This window comes from Anabrus simplex, chromosome 7, assembly GCF_040414725.1.
Source record: "Anabrus simplex isolate iqAnaSimp1 chromosome 7, ASM4041472v1, whole genome shotgun sequence".
Lineage (NCBI taxonomy): Eukaryota > Metazoa > Arthropoda > Insecta > Orthoptera > Tettigoniidae > Anabrus > Anabrus simplex.
Window position 1 is genome coordinate 304,077,864 of NC_090271.1, and position 16,515 is coordinate 304,094,378.

Here is a 16,515-nt window from a genome sequence, read left to right on the forward strand (position 1 = left end):
TATGTATGTATGTATGTATGTATGTATGTATGTATGTATGTATGTATGTATGTATGTACATGTATCAGAGAAAACGGCTGAAGAGCATTTAATGAAAATCGGTATGCAAAGTCGGGGAGTAAGTTGCTACAATATAGGCTATAAATAATTCTGTTCACGCCGAGTGAAATGATAGTTTAGGGGAAGGCCTAAAATTTAATTCTGGAATATTTGTTATCAATTGATCGTATCGTAACGAAATTCGATAGGCTAAGTCAGGGAATAACTCGCTACAATCTAGGCCATAAATAATTGTATTCATGCTGAGAAAAATGGTAGTTTAGTGGAAAGCCTAAAATTTTATTCTCAAATATTTATATTATTAGTGGTCCTATTTAATGAAAATCGGTATACGAATTCGAGGAATAAGTCACCATAATCCAGGCCATAAATAATTTTACTCATGCTGAGTGAAATGGTATTTTAGGGGAAGGCCTAAAATTTAATTCTCAAATAATCATGTTAGTAGTGGTCATATCGATATAAATACAAATTTCCGATCATTTATGTCTTATACATTGTTACCGTACTGTCTATTATCACAGAGATATTCATGAATTTGGATTTTTGTTACTAAGTCCATATCAGCGCCGAGTCAAGAGAAAATGGGTAAACAGAATTTAATGAAAATCAGTATGTAAAGTCGGAGAATAAGGAACTACAGTCTACGCTATAAATAATTTTATGAGACGCCCTAACATCACAGTCAAAAGGAAACTCAATGTGAAGACCTACAATATAGAAAGCTCATAAAATTGATCAACAATAACATTATATTGACCATTGTTTGTTGTTATGTACTTTGTGTCTTCTGTTGCCACTCATCTCCGATAGACAGGAATACTGCTACGTACCAAGTATTTTTTTTTAATTTGCCTTACGTCGCACTGACTCAGATAAGTCTTATGGTGACGATGGGATAGGAAAGGGCTAGAAGTGTGAAGGAAGCGGTCTTGGCCTTAATGGAGGTACAGCCAAAGCATTTGCTTGGTGTGAAAATGGGAAACCACGGAATACCATCTTCAGGGCTGCTGACAGGGGGACTCAAATCCACTATTTCCCGAATGCAAGCTGACAGCTGTGCGCCCCTAACCACACGGAAGTAGCTGGGAGTTAGGTAACTTTCTTCTTTAGCATGCATTCTACCTACTCAATCTCTACTCTGAGACACTGGTTGAAATGAGCAGAGTGCATATTTAACGGAATAAAGGCAGAGGAGTGTTCACGACTGTCTGCGGTCTAGTTAATCCAGCTCTGGAACTTTGGACTGTTAGATCAACACCGTAGTACTGTAATTAGCATACAAATTTTTATTTTTTAATTTCCTATTCCACCTATTCATTACAATTGATTTTGTGTTGTTAGAAATTTATTTTACTACAACACTACATTAAAAGGGACATGTTTCGCTCAGTTTCCGAGCATCCTCAGCCTTTGTAACTTATCTCAAGGTTAAGATCTGTAATTGTTAATTTGGTTATAACTAATTTGTACTTAATTATGATTCTAAAAACTAAGTGGTAAAAGACATGAACATAGGCATTTGTAAACACAATGGACAGTTTAACAATTTAAAATGAAGTGCTGAAATTGGGATAGACATTGATTCTAATAACACCGATGTCCAAAACACAGTAATATCCTCCAGTAATGAGATTTGGCTAAAATTCCCAAGTTCTTTGTTTTTTAAAAACAATTGTTAGTTGACTTATTATATTGTATACATTAAAATTTGAGTCATAAATCCTGTTAAAACTCAATAGTATCTAAAGCTTAGAGTCTTAATATGCGTGTCAAAGAGGCTGGAAATTCTGCATCATGTATTGGTTTACAATTAATAAATTACAGAAGCATGCCTCATATTTGTGGGTTACTGTAGTCACGTCCTAGTTCGTGAACCATGGGCAATGGCTGAGTGGCCTAGTAAGTGGTCCTGAGAGTCGGGATACCAGTTACTATGGAATGGGAGTGAGCATCTCGGACATATTCTGAGTCCTGGCCCTCCTTGTGCTCAGGCGGCTAGGACTATACAATCCACCGGTGGTCCATAACCCGTTAGAGGAGAGATCCTCACTTGGACTATGTGTAAGTAGGGTAGCATCCTGCTTCATGAATCTACCGAGCTCAGAACATTTTAAGCAAGCCTCGGGCCTATGGGAGTAACGGATAGGCGAGGGACTCCTTGGAAACAACTTGGCGAACGAAATGGAATTCGATGGGGAGCTATCAATATTAATGGGGCTTATGGAAGAAAGAAAGTAGAACTGGCTGAGTCAGCAAAGAGGATACATCTGGATGTGCTAGGAGTAAGTGATATTCGGGAGAGATAACGAGGAAGATATAGGAGATTATAAAGTGTACTTGATGGGTGTTAGAAAGGGAAGGGCAGAGTCTGGGGTAGGGCTCTTTATCAGGAATACCATTGCACGCAACATAGTTTCTGTTAGACATGTAAACGAGCGAATGATGTGGGTAGATTTGTCAGTGGGAGGAATTAGGACAAGAATTGTGTCCGTGTATTCACCATGTGAGGGTGCGAATGAGGATGAAGTTGACAAGTTTTATGAAGCATTGAGTGACATCGTGGTCAGGGTCAACAGCAAGGACAGAATAGTGCTAATGGGCGATTTCAATGCGAGAGCTGGGAATAGAACTGAAGGATACGAAAGGGTGATTGGTAAATGTGGGGAAGATATGGAAGCTAATGGGAATGGGAAGCGTTTGCTGGACTTCTGTGCTAGTATGGGTTTAGCTGTTACGAATACATTCTTCAAGCATAAGGCTATTCACCGCTACACATGGGAGGCTAGGGGTACCAGATCCATAATAGATTATATCTTGACAGACTTCGAATTCAGGAAATCTGTTAGGAATGTACGAGTTTTCCACGGATTTTTCGATGATATAGACCACTATCTGATCTGTAGTGAACTAAGTATCTCTAGGCCTAGGGTAGAGAAAGTGAAATCTGTCTGCAAACGAATAAGGGTAGAAAATCTCCAGGACGAGGAAATTAGACAGAAGTACATGGATATGATTAGTGAGAAGTTTCGAACAGTAGACAGTAAGCAGGTTCAGGATATAGAAAGTGAATGGGTGGCATACAGGGATGCTGTAGTAGAAACAGCAAGGGAATGCCTAGGAACAACTGTGTGTAAAGATGGGAAAAGGCGAACATCTTGGTGGAATGATGAAGTGAGAGCAGCTTGTAAACGTAAAAAGAAGGCTTATCAAAAATGGCTCCAAACAAGGGCCGAGGCAGACAGGGAGTTGTACGTAGATGAAAGAAACAGAGCGAAACAAATAGTTGTTGAATCCAAAAAGAAGTCCTGGGAAGATTTTGGTAATAACCTGGAAAGGCTAGGTCAAGCAGCAGGGAAACCTTTCTGGACAGTAATAAAGAATCTTAGGAAGGGAGGGAAAAAGGAAATGAACAGTGTTTTGAGTAATTCAGGTGAACTCATAGTAGATCCCAGGGAATCACTGGAGAGGTGGAGGGAATATTTTGAACATCTTCTCAATGTAAAAGGAAATCATTCTGGTGGTGTTGTGAACAGCCACGCAAATGGGGAGGAGGAAAATGATGTCGGTGAAATTATGCTTGAGGAAGTGGAAAGGATGGTAAATAAACTCCATTGTCATAAGGCAGCAGGAATAGATGAAATTAGACCTGAAATGGTGAAGTATAGTGGGAAGGCAGGGATGAAATGGCTTCATAGAGTAGTAAAATTAGCATGGAGTGTTGGTAAGGTACCTTCAGATTGGGCAAAAGCAATAATTGCACCTATCTATAAGCAAGGGAACAGGAAGGATTGCAACAACTATCGAGGTATCTCATTGATTAGTATACCAGGCAAAGTATTCACTGGCATCTTGGAAGGGAGGGTGCAATCAGTCGTTGAGAGGAAGCTGGATGAAAACCAGTGTGGTTTCAGACCACAGAGAGGCTGTCAGGATCAGATTTTCAGTATGCGCCAGGTAATTGAAAAATGCTACGAGAGGAATAGGCAGTTGTGTTTATGTTTTGTAGATCTAGAGAAAGCTTATGACAGGGTACCGAGGGAAAAGATGATCGCCATACTGGGGGACTATGGAATTAAAGGCAGATTATTAAAAGCAATCAAAGGCATTTATGTTGACAATTGGGCTTCAGTGAGAATTGATGATAGAATGAGTTCTTGGTTCAGGGTACTTACAGGAGTTAGACAAGGCTGTAATCTTTCACCTTTGCTGTTCATAGTTTACATGGATCATCTGCTGAAAGGTATAAAATGGCAGGGAGGGATTCAATTAGGTGGAAATGTAGTAAGCAGTCTGGCCTATGCTGACGATTTGGTCCTAATGGCAGATTGTGCCGAAAGCCTACAGTCTAATATCTGGAAACTAGAAAATAGGTGCAATGAGTATGGTATGAAAATTAGCCTCTCAAAGACTAAACTGATGTCAGTAGGTAAGAAATTCAACAGAATTGAATGTCAGGTGGGTGATACAAAGCTAGAACAGGTCGATAATTTCAAGTATTTAGGTTGTGTGTTCTCCCAGGATGGTAATATAGTAAGTGAGATTGAATCAAGGTGTCGTAAAGCTAATGCAGTGAGCTCGCAGCTGCGATCAACAGTATTCTGTAAGAAGGAAGTGAGCTCCCAGATGAAACTATCTTTACATTGGTCTGTTTTCAGACCAACTTTGCTTTACGGGAGCGAAAGCTGGGTGGACTCAGGATATCTTATTCATAAGTTAGAAGTAACAGACATGAAAGTAGCAAGAATGATTGCTGGCACAAACAGGTGGGAACAATGGCAGGAGGGTACTCGGAATGAGGAGATAAAGGCTAATTTAGGAATGAACTCTATGGATGAAGCTGTACGCATAATCCGGCTTCGGTGGTGGGGTCATGCGAGGCGAATGGAGGAGGATAGGTTACCTAGGAGAATAATGGACTCTACTATGGAGGGTAAGAGAAGTAGAGGTAGACCAAGACGAAGATGGTTAGACTCGGTTTCTAACGATTTAAAGATAAGTCGTATAGAACTAAATGAGGCCACAACACTAGTTGCAAATCTAGGATTGTGGCGACGTTTAGTAAATTCACAGAGGCTTGCAGACTGAACGCTGAAAGGCATAACAGTCTATAATGATAATGTATGTAATGTATGTATGTATGTATGTATGTATTTTAAATTGTTAAACTGTCCATTGTGTTGACAAATGCCTATATTCACGTATTTTACCACTTAGTTTTTAAAATCATAATTAAGTACAAATTAGTTATAAGCAAATTAACAATGACAGGTCATAAACCTTGGGATAAGTTAAAGGCTGAGGATGCTCGGAAACCAGGCTAAACATGTCCCTTTTAATGTAGTGTTGAAGTAAAATGAACTTCTAACAACAGAAAATCAATTGTATTGAATAGGTGGAATAGAAAAATAAAAAATTAAAATTTGTATGCAAATTATACCAAATTTCAATACAGGTCTAAACATGAGAATAGTTACATGTAAACCATAGTACTGTTCGTTAAAAGTGAGAAAATGTGCGGTTTTTCATGTGATTGAGTATTTTATATGATAACATTGCTTTTAATTGCTACTTTCCTACTGACGTTTTTGTAATGACCTACGTTGACTTCAGTTAGGAAAATACCCGTAGTGAAGCACGGGCACATCAGGTGGTATTTACATAAATCTGGAAATGAGCAGCAGAGTACCAGAGGATTCTGACAATGACATTGAGGTAACCGAGTGATTTGTTAGCTGAACTTTCTGAATAAATAACAATAAAACTTGTACCTTCAAGTTGTCTGACATATTGGGTTCTGCCTTAATACCATAGATATGTAGGGTATTGGAAACAGATGGAGAGCAGTGGCTTTCCGCACAAGCGTGTGCTGACAGAGTACCCACAAAAGAGAGATAAAGTTCTAAAATTTTCTGCTGCAGGCTTCGTAAATAGATCCGGTCACTCATTGGCCAAAAAAGAGATGCACCTTCAGCCGATCACAGTAACCAATAAGAGACTAAGAAGAAGATAAACTTCAACCACAAAAAATGTTTTAAAAAATAAGAAAAGTGTGTAATTTGATAGAATCTGATGATGTTCTGTAAAGAACGAAACATGCCACTCTTTCTCAGATATTTTCTAAATTTTATTTATTCTTAAATTAGTTTTGACAGACTAAAGCACTTATCAGTTATAAATTAGCCGAGTCGAAAATGAAAAGAAGTTGCTCTCAATATAACAACAGAAGACAGGGATCAAGAGAATTTATTTGTAGAGGTAATGAGTGTTCTGAACCACATGTTTGATGCTTACTCACCATTTATAAGCACTACTGCTCCAGAACCTTTGTCCATGACATCTGCAACCCGGCAATGAGACCGCATTGTTCCAGATGTTGGCACAGGCTGGAGCATCTCCAGATACTGTTCTCCATGCAGGACCTGAGCAACACAAGGGTGGCAGCTTGATATCATATACAAGATTTATGATAAACAAAATAGAGTATAATCTGTTTAAGACGAGAACAAAGAACACAGAGGAGCTCAAGAGATATATCTGCCAACTTTCTAAAAATTAAAAATCAGGATTGTTTTTTCCCCGCAATGCGATGTCAAAATATCACACTGGTATAAGAGTACAATTCGAAAGAGTATTGGAAAGAGAAGTTAAGGGAAAGAGACCAGCTGGAAGACTGAGAAGAAAGTGAATGGATCAGATTTGGAAGGACATTAGAGAAGCTGGATTGGATGTGGCGGAAGTAATGGAGCAGGAAAAGTGGAAGGACAGAAAGGAGTGGAGGCGGCTTGTTAACCACACCTGGGCGACTGGAATGGGACATTGATTATCATGATATAAGAGTACAAAGTATGAATCTTCCCTTGATTCATTAATACACAGAAAATGTTCCAAAAATGGTTTCAATAAAACAGAATTATATTTCTTCTTCATAACAAAACATCAAACCTTAAATGAACACACCATGCCGTACTGTATTGATAACCAATACAGTAAACTGCACTAAAACACTGTCTCTGGCTCAATCACATGAACAAACACTTAATACCACTCTTATACAAATCAAAACTTCATTAACAATCTGAACACCACAGTTATAACCATGGCAAACCATGCAATGGAGAAGAACATCAAATTTGATCATCGCAATATTCACTTTTCATTTTAAAGCTGCCACTGAGAACAGGACATCAGCTGGTCACATGTTGGCCAAAAAGAGATGCACCTTCAGCCCATACTAGTAACCAATAAGAGACGTGCTTTTGGCATTCACAGAGGCCAAAAAGAGAGGAACCTTCAGCCCATGAAGCAACATCCTGAAATGGCAGGAGTTTCAAAACGTACATACCTGACAAAAAAATTGGAGCAACCAAAAGAAATGGTCAGATGTCAATGTAACTTTGTACAGGTAAACACCATCAGCGGGTATGTAAATGATTAGAGTTGCAATTCGCTGTGACAGATTGAACGGCCAACAGAGTGCATTAGTGCTCTTTGTGTTTAGTGTTTCTACCAAGCCTGGTAAGGTATATAAGGAGTGTGAACAGCATCAGATGTTGAGTGATCTCTGTGAAGGACACGGAGATGCTGCATAATTGTGTGAGACAGCGTTATCAGCACTTGACAAAGTTTGAAAGGGGCCTCATTGTGGGTCTCCATTTGGCCGGCTGGTCAAATAGTGCAATATTCAGACTTGTGGGGCAATCGGATGTGACAGTGGCCCAATGTTGGACTGCATGGGAACGTGAGGGCAGGCACACTCGTTGTCAAGGTTCTGGCTGACCACATCTGAATACCACATGGAAAGATAGCCGTATTGCGCACCAAGCACACCGCAACCTCTTCACATCTGCGCCTGCCATTCGAGAACAAGTAATGGATTCTCTGTAACATTCTGTGTCATCCCATACCATTGGTCGATGACTAGCAGCAGCAAGACAAGGGAACTACCATCACATGAGTAGGCTGCCCTTAACACCACAACACAAACGGCTGCATCTGGAGTGGTGCCATAATCGGGAAGCATGGACTGCTGATGAATGGTATCGCATTGTGTTCAGTAATGAATTACGGTTCTGTACTGATGACCATCATCTGCAAGTACGGCGGCAACCTGGAGAGAGGTCCCATTCTTCCAATGTTTTGGAGAGGTACAGCGGTATTACTCCTGGTGTCATGGTGTGAGGAGCTATTGGACATTTATTTATTTATTTATTTATTTATTCATATCACGGCTGGTAGTGATTGAGGGAACTTTTGATGGCAAAACGGTACGTCACAGACATCCTGCTTCCTTATGTGTTATTTCTTATGCGAAAATATCGTGGTGCCTTCTTTTCCAACAGGACAACGCTCGTCCACATCCAGCACATGTCTCTATAAACTCTCCACATGATGTTGAGGTACTCCCGTGGCCAGCAAGATCCCCAGATCTGTCCTTCATAGAACATGTGTGGGATCAACCTGGACATCAACTCTGCCCCAGTGCCAGTATCCAGGATATCAAGGACCACTTACAACAGTCGTGGGCCAGCTTGCCTCAGGAGAGGCTACAATGGCTTTACGACACACATCCCAACCAAATCAATGCATGCATCCAAGCCAGAGGGTGTGCAACGTCATACTGATAAGTGGCCTCATACTGCCAAGTTCTTTGTAAATTTGACTCAATTTTGTAATCACTGAAATACCATCACACACCCTCTCAACATGTGAAGTTTCATTTTATTTCCTCCCCTCTGTGTGCTTCAATTTTTTTGTCCTGCAGTGTATTTTAAGTTCTGCAATCATAGACTTAAAATCGGGAGAAACAGCAAATTCATCATGAGGTTGAGAAAAACAGTTTAGAGTCTAAATCAGGAGTTGGCAGGTATGCCAAGGGCAATAAAGAGATCTAAAAGAGGTCAAAATAACCTTTATTGGGAGAAGAGGAAAAGTACAGCTTCGATGGACGAGGAAGTAAACAATTGAATTCAAGCTGGAGGGAACTTCTATCAAGAAATCCAAGACATAATATGGAACCAAAAAATGCCACTACATACCAAACCTATTACATACTGATTCTGACATATGAGTGTGAAACTTAAGACAATTATGACAAAAAAGGTGAGCCTGGATCCAGGCAGCCGTACAGTATGGTCAGAAAAACAAGACATGCCAGAGTTAGAAATACAATTATTACAAACATGGATCAAACTAGTACCTTAAGGGACACCACAGTGACATCCAGGCTCGTGGAGTATGGACACATGCGAAGGATGGATTCAGACAGATTACCAAGGAAAATGTTTGATTTGCAATTTGAGGACAAGAGACCAAGAGGAAAGGCCAGAATGAGAAGAAAAAGCTGGAATTCAAGAGGACAAATATTTGTTTATAGGAAGAGGAATTAGGTATTGGGATAATTTTGCCAAGGGAGATGTTCGGTAAATTTCCAACTTCTTTGAAATATTTAAGGAAAAAATAAAAACTGCTAGGAAATCTGCCACCTGGCTGACAGCCCTAAATTGAGATCAGTAGTAAATGAATAAATGAACAAAAATGAGGCGATGAGAGGGGGAGACGTGCACATCATCGAAACTAAAGAGAGATAAAAGGAGAGAAAATTAGTGGAGGGACGCTGTACTCTCACCTATCGAACAGATGGAACGACACTGGATACAATGATTACGATGATGGAAATATCTTACTGTAAGAATATACTACAGTCAATGCATCCAGAAACTGAAAATGACAATCTGATTAAAGATGATAAAACCTTTCAATCGTCAGTATTTAAAACATACACTCAAGTAAAATTACTTATTAACTACATAATACACTATAGGACCATAATATTTTAGTGCTGGGAATCGGTCGTGAGAAGTCAAAATTTATTTTTAATGGATCAGGTTTTGATTTGTAAGTCACACTTTTTTGCTTCTGTGATTATTTTTGGTACAAAGCCAATATATACAGTCTTACCGTCTAAGATTGGTCATAATATAGATTCTACTATGCCTATTTAGATACTAGAAATTAATGCCTATAAGGAATATTTTGCTTTGAAATTCATTCAAGCACTAGTGAAACACTTTTATGAGAGCGCACACAGTTTTAAAAGCTCTCCACTCCCATATTTTTGTTCTTGGTGTAACTTGTAATGGATCATACAAGAAACTCTGAACGGCATAGCTGAACAGCAGTGCTGACAATCCCTCTTCCACGGCACTCAGTCTGTACTGCATGCTAACATGACAGTATATTCCTGCAACCCAAATTAATTTTGTTGATTGCATTGGACTGACATTTATGCTGGTCTTGAGTATTCACAAGGCCCCAAAACTCATCCTAAAGGAAATTGCCACATATTCTATAGTGACAAGAGAAATATTATTGCAAGTAGGCTATCATAGCATGCAGCGAGAGAGAGTAGACTAAAACAAAACTGTTGCCCTATGATGTCCCTAAAAGTGTCTCCACCCTTAAGAAGATACAATGTTCTAATGCATAAATCTCCATCATGGAAGTAGTAGCTTTGACATGATTGTCAATATGAATGATGCCTCCAATCCTGAAGATGATTTCACCTCAGACAACTCTCACACAGTGAGATTTTTTGTTCTACAGTTGGCAACATTGCCTTAGGCATGACTTCAACTTTGCTTCCTCTCCCTACATCACCCCCACCTTTCAGAGCTTTTAAAACTTGCACACACATTATAATAAGGTCCGTCGCAAGAAGTAGAAGATTCTTTAATATTTTCACTCCAAATTTGCTTTCTTATTATGAAATATAATTGAATAGAACAGTGAACTCACTGTATTCTACACTCTGATTGATTGATTCATTGGATGGATGGATTCATGATTGATGGATTCATTCATAACACTCAAATTCTGAAAAATATCACAATCAAACCATCTGAAATTGTCCATCTGTTCCAGTAGTGTATTTTGCCCTTTGTATGGCCTCTTCAACACCATCTTAGAGATGCTTAGCTTTTTGCCATACTTACTGCAATTCTCTTCAGTTTCCAAGGTACTACATTGCAGTATCACAGCGCATCATTACAACTATCGCAAGTCAATCTAACAAGGTTTCCACCCAATTGAATCCCAGCCAGCCATTTTATGGCTTTTTTTCATGAAATGACCAGGGTAAACTATGAACAATACTGCTGGAAGAATAAAGTCTAGTCATTACAGTACTGTGACTACCTTTAACCAAGGACTACTTCTACCAATAACTCTCAATGGAATCTGATTAACATAAATGCCTTTGATCTTCTATATTATCTGACCTTGAATTCCTCAATGTATTTAACACATAGGCCTTTGCTGGTAAGATGTAGTGTTTACAGTGCACTATGTCTTCTGGTATGGGCTAGAATAAAATTGTTACTTTCATTGACCTGTTTCAGTCTTATACTTGGCTTTGACAATATGAAAGTAGCTGAGGTATGAGTGACGCTAGTAATGCCATTCCTTACGCAGCCAGTCCCTGCTATGAATGGTGTGAAAATGTCGCTCATAGGGTCGGTTGGTGCACGCATTTCAGTGGGCTTGGCAGACTGATGTGCAATAGCAACTTCTGGCTCAGCGAGGAAAGCAATGGGAAACTACCTCGCTCCTCATTTCCCTAGTAGTACGCCTCTTCAGTGACACCTAGGCCATCTATGACAGCTAATGGTGAACCTGTTGAGGATCCAACCAGCCTTCAGGCTGAATACCCAACATACATACAGTTAACACATTTTCTAAAATCATTCTATCATTTACTTTTTCTACATCTACATTTCTGTTGTTGTTGTTGTTCACCTTTACTCCTCTCTTCTCTATACTCTCCTTCACCATATCCATCCACCTCTTTCTGTGCCTTCCTTGGTGTCTTCTTCCTAATATTTTCTCCATAAATACTCATTTTGAACTTATCCTCTACCATTCTCATCATGTGGCCATACCATTTAAGCATACCTGTCTCTATCTTGTCTTGGAGTTTAAATACTGTTTAACACTATATTCAAATTCTGTATATAGACCACTGCTGCAGGAGTTGCATGAATACAATCCTCAATTCTGCCAAGGCAAGCCCTTAGAGGACACTAAGACACTATGTGCTATAATGTCTGTCATTCAGCACAACAATCATGGTGAGGTGAGAGCAGCTTATTCCACTTGAACAGAGTGTCAGCACATGTACCATGACTGTCCCCCTGGGCAGATCAGAGCTAAAGTTTGACACCTTTATGGAATTCTGAAGCAACGAATAACTTCAATTTAGACAACCACTGTATTATCCAGTGAAAGCTCTCGGCTACAAATTGCTGGGCTGTAAGAATAATCGGGTGCCTTAATCAGAGCCTGGTAGATTGTAAAACAACAAGGTCACTGTAAATTGGAGTTGGTGTGGATTTTTTCATTTCCAAAATCAGCCTTAACCCTAAAACTGCGGACCATCTTTCTGGAAGACTATGCACTGTTTCGTCAAGTGCGACCATATGTTCTTACAATCAAGATGGCAGCCCGCTTTGTTAACGATTCTGAAATCAAGCACTTGATTTTCGAAGATCCTAGTGAAAGTATTGATGGTGACTGATGTCTGTCTGTTAGGTCATCAGCCCAGAGGCTGGTTGGATCCTCAAATAGCACCACCAAAGGTTATGCGGTTATAAGGAAACCGCAAAAACCAATGGCAGCACCAAAATGAGGCGTACTAGGCAAGACGAGGAGTGAGGTAGTTTGCCATTGCTTTCCTCACTGGGTCAGCAAGTGCTATTGCAGCACGACTGACCCTATGAGCAACACCTTTCACAGCACTCAGATGCACTAGTCGTGCTCTGAATGTCATTACTCAGCACCACCCATACCCCAGCAGCTTCCATATTGTCACAGCCATGGATGAGACTGGGACTTCGGTGGAAGCTACATTTTACTCTGGCCTGTGCCAAGAGATGGATACAAAAGTACTGTATCCATCAAGAAATGGCAGCAGGCACAGGTGACTGATTATTGTGTTAATTCCAATGAGGAAATTATTCCTGAAAGTAGTGAAAGTGACAATGAAGCATAAGGTGCCTCGGAAGTAATGGGAAATCCCGATAACTGGAATGATGTTCAAGTCGGTGTAGGTTATGTTATTATTGGCAGTACATCAATATTTAAAAAAACCAGTGAAGGGATATAGTGTGAACTGTTGATATTTATGTAGATTGTTATATAACGACTTTAATCACTACACAGGAAAGAAAAAATTGACCTACGAAAACTGAGATAAGCTGTAAGTTCAAAATTTGTGAAAAGAACTCAAAATCCATTTCAATAAAGAATTCAGATTTAATTAGCATTCGAAATAAAGTGCAGAACTGTGGAGGAATATGTAAGAACATACATGTGCGTTTCAGAATATCATGTTTCAGGAATAAATTATCTATCAGAAATTCTTTTGTTAGAGCAAAATATTCAACAATTTCCTTCCAAGTTAAAGTACCTTATTCTAATCTACTAAACTATTCTCAGGACTACTGCTTTGGCTGTTGTATATTCCCCAGCTGAATATTGTGCAGGCATTTGGTTAAATAGCTTTCACTGCCATCTTGTGGATATTCAACTTCGCCAAACATTGCGTATCATCTCTGGTACTCTACGTTGTACTCCCTCCCAGTGGTTGCCTGTACTATGTAACATCGCTCCACCCCATCTTAGGAGACAGCAAGCTCTTGTTCACCTGTGGTGTAGGATCTTGGAAAATGATGCTCTTCCAATTCATCATGATGTCAAACGTCTTTCTAAACTGAGACTGAAATCAAGAAAGCCGGATTGCAAGACGGCTGTAGACCTTACATCAACCAGGTTCAATCTCCGAAATGCCTGGAGAGATGAATGGTTAAACTCAACATCTCATAGCCTACTTTCAATCAGTGATCCCACTACAAGGCTTGCTAGCTTTAATCTACCTCAGACAGTCTGGTCAAGGTTAAACAGGATTCGATGTGGTACTGGTCGAACTGGTGCAGCCCTATATCAATGGGGTTGGATAAATTCTCCCCAATGTGATTGTGGTTTTGAACTGCAAACCATCAAGCATATTGTGCAGGAGTGCCCTCTACGTGCATCTCCCGGATCCTTGGATGAACTCCACTCAGCATCTCCAGAAGGAATTAGATGGATTGCAGACCTTTCTATCCATATTTGAAAAGTGGTCCTAATGTTGTAAATTGTATATATGTAACAATATAATTTAATGTAATTCTTACTGTCTTGTAAGCATCATACACTAAATAATAATAAATAACTAAACTATTAATCTCTAAAACCATGACAATGAAGGCCAAGAGTGTGCAGGGCAGGTGGATAACAATACTGGCAGAACAGCAACGATGAAGTGGGTGAGCCAGCAGCGAGGAAAGCAATAGTACCAGCTAAATGTAAAGACTCAGTATAAGGAAGCTCATGGAAGCTGATTAACAATGAAGAATGCACCTAGAATTATATGGAAATGGAAATGACGAGAATCTTTTGAAGGTATATAAAGAGCAAAACTGGTGAGACAGAGTCAGTCTGAGTCAGTCTTCAGTGTGTCAGCGTTGCATCAATCTTGAGTGATTGAATGTATGCAGATGGTTGCAAGTCCATAACAAGTCATTCATAGGGAGCGAGTCCGTCAGAAGGCTATGTGGAGTTCAACAAGGCTTGTTCATTGTGAACTGTTCTTGTACAAACACTGCACTGTGAGAAGACGTGTGAACAGGACTGGTGTGCAGTGTGATTTCCTGAGTGAGCAAGTGGAGAGAGGAATAGCAAAACTCAAATGCAAGAGAACTTTTAAATTAATTTGAAAGTTCCATTCTGCGAGCTAGAAAAAATAGTAATACAGATACTGAGGGACTCGCTGCAAATCATTCATTTCCACCTATACCTGAGAACGTGAGTTACATTCCTCCCCAACTAACCCTGGAAAAAAGAAGATAACAGCATTAACGATTAAATGTTCATCTTTTGATATTTTTAAACCATTGAAATTGAAACTGTATTCCGGATCCAAATGGTCACCCTCATTGGAGGACGGATGATTTATTTCTTTAATAAATCTCTCCCCCTTAGTACTTCAATAAAATTGGTGGACAGTATGATGTCCTACCTATTTGTGTAGTGGTTTCAGTTTCAAGGACCCTGATAACCTACCACAACCTCAGCCTTAATACAAAATTTGTCACAATCAATATAATCTCATGAACTTTCAAAATTTGTTTCAGCTATTCACAACTTTACATTTATTGTAAATCTATAATAATATTCTAAAGACAAAGTTTGTTTTCAGTAATTACTTCACCATTAGAAAGCTTAATTTTAAAGATTGTCACAGGCTATATATCGTCACGCTAGCACATCAGGAGAGCAGGCTGTTTTGAAAAAATATTAGAGCAAGTAGCAAAACTTGTGTGTCAGAGACCTTTAAAAGAAATATAACTTATAAGTTGGGAATGAACCTGAATTTGATAACTTGTCCTAAGAAACCCCCAAATTTTCAGTGTTCGTTATTATGAGGGCGAATAAAAATGTAACGTACACTAGCTCGCTGCGAGAACATGCTGTGTGTTGTGACCGTGGCCAATGCAGAGCAAGCTACAGTAACTGCTGACACGTCTGATAGAAAGGTTGATGTGTAACCCGTTGTGTTGTGTGTGCAGAGCGGGCTAGGTTCATTGGTGCATCAATTGGATGTTCACTCTAAATTGGAGGTGCATGCAACGATCACATTTTTATGGGCTAAATGGCTCAATTGCACAGACATTCATTGTAAAATCACTACTGTTTATAGTGAGCATGCAATTTCTCACCCAGGTATTGTAAAGTGGTGTAAGCAATTTGAGTCGGACGCATGGATCTCACGGACGAATATCGCAAAGGCAGGCCCGTAACATACAGTACCATCGCAAATGTTCACCATGTGGATGGGATCATTAGAGAGAATCTGCGCGTAATACTGCAGGAAATTGCCAGCATGCTGAACATTTCATATGGCAGTGTTTTCTCCATTGTTCACCAGCACCTTGGATTTCGTAAACTGTATCAAAGATGGGTCCCACGTCTGCTCACCAATGTTCACAAGCGACAGCGTTTCCAGTCGTCACTGGCATTTTTGCAATGATATTCTGTGGAGGGCAACGAGTTTCTGCGGCGAATCATCAAAGGGGATGAAACGTGGGTCCACCATTTCACCCCCCGAAACAAAGAGAACATTGCTGGAATGGGTGCACACCACACCACACTACACCACCATGAAAGAAGGCCAAGGTCCAACCTTCAGCAGGAAAATGTAATGGCGACAGTGTTTTGTTTTGTTTTTTTTTTTTTTTTTTTTTTTGACACGGAGGGTGTGGTGAAAGTGGATTTATGCCAAAAGGCACAACAATAAACTCGGCTTCGTATGTCAAACGTTGAACCAGTTGCATGAGGCAATTAAAGAAGGCGGTAGGG

At 39.7% G+C, this 16,515-nt stretch overlaps 1 protein-coding gene across 1 annotated transcript in view; it reads right to left on the minus strand.

Moving 5' to 3' along the window:
• Mfe2 (peroxisomal Multifunctional enzyme type 2) overlaps positions 1-16,515 on the minus strand; it is a 206,971-nt gene that overhangs the window by 53,467 nt on the left and 136,989 nt on the right. The window contains exon 12 of the mRNA XM_067151756.2: positions 6,359-6,482. Coding sequence (XP_067007857.2) covers positions 6,359-6,482 — 124 coding nt within the window. The remainder of the gene's footprint in view (positions 1-6,358; positions 6,483-16,515) is intronic.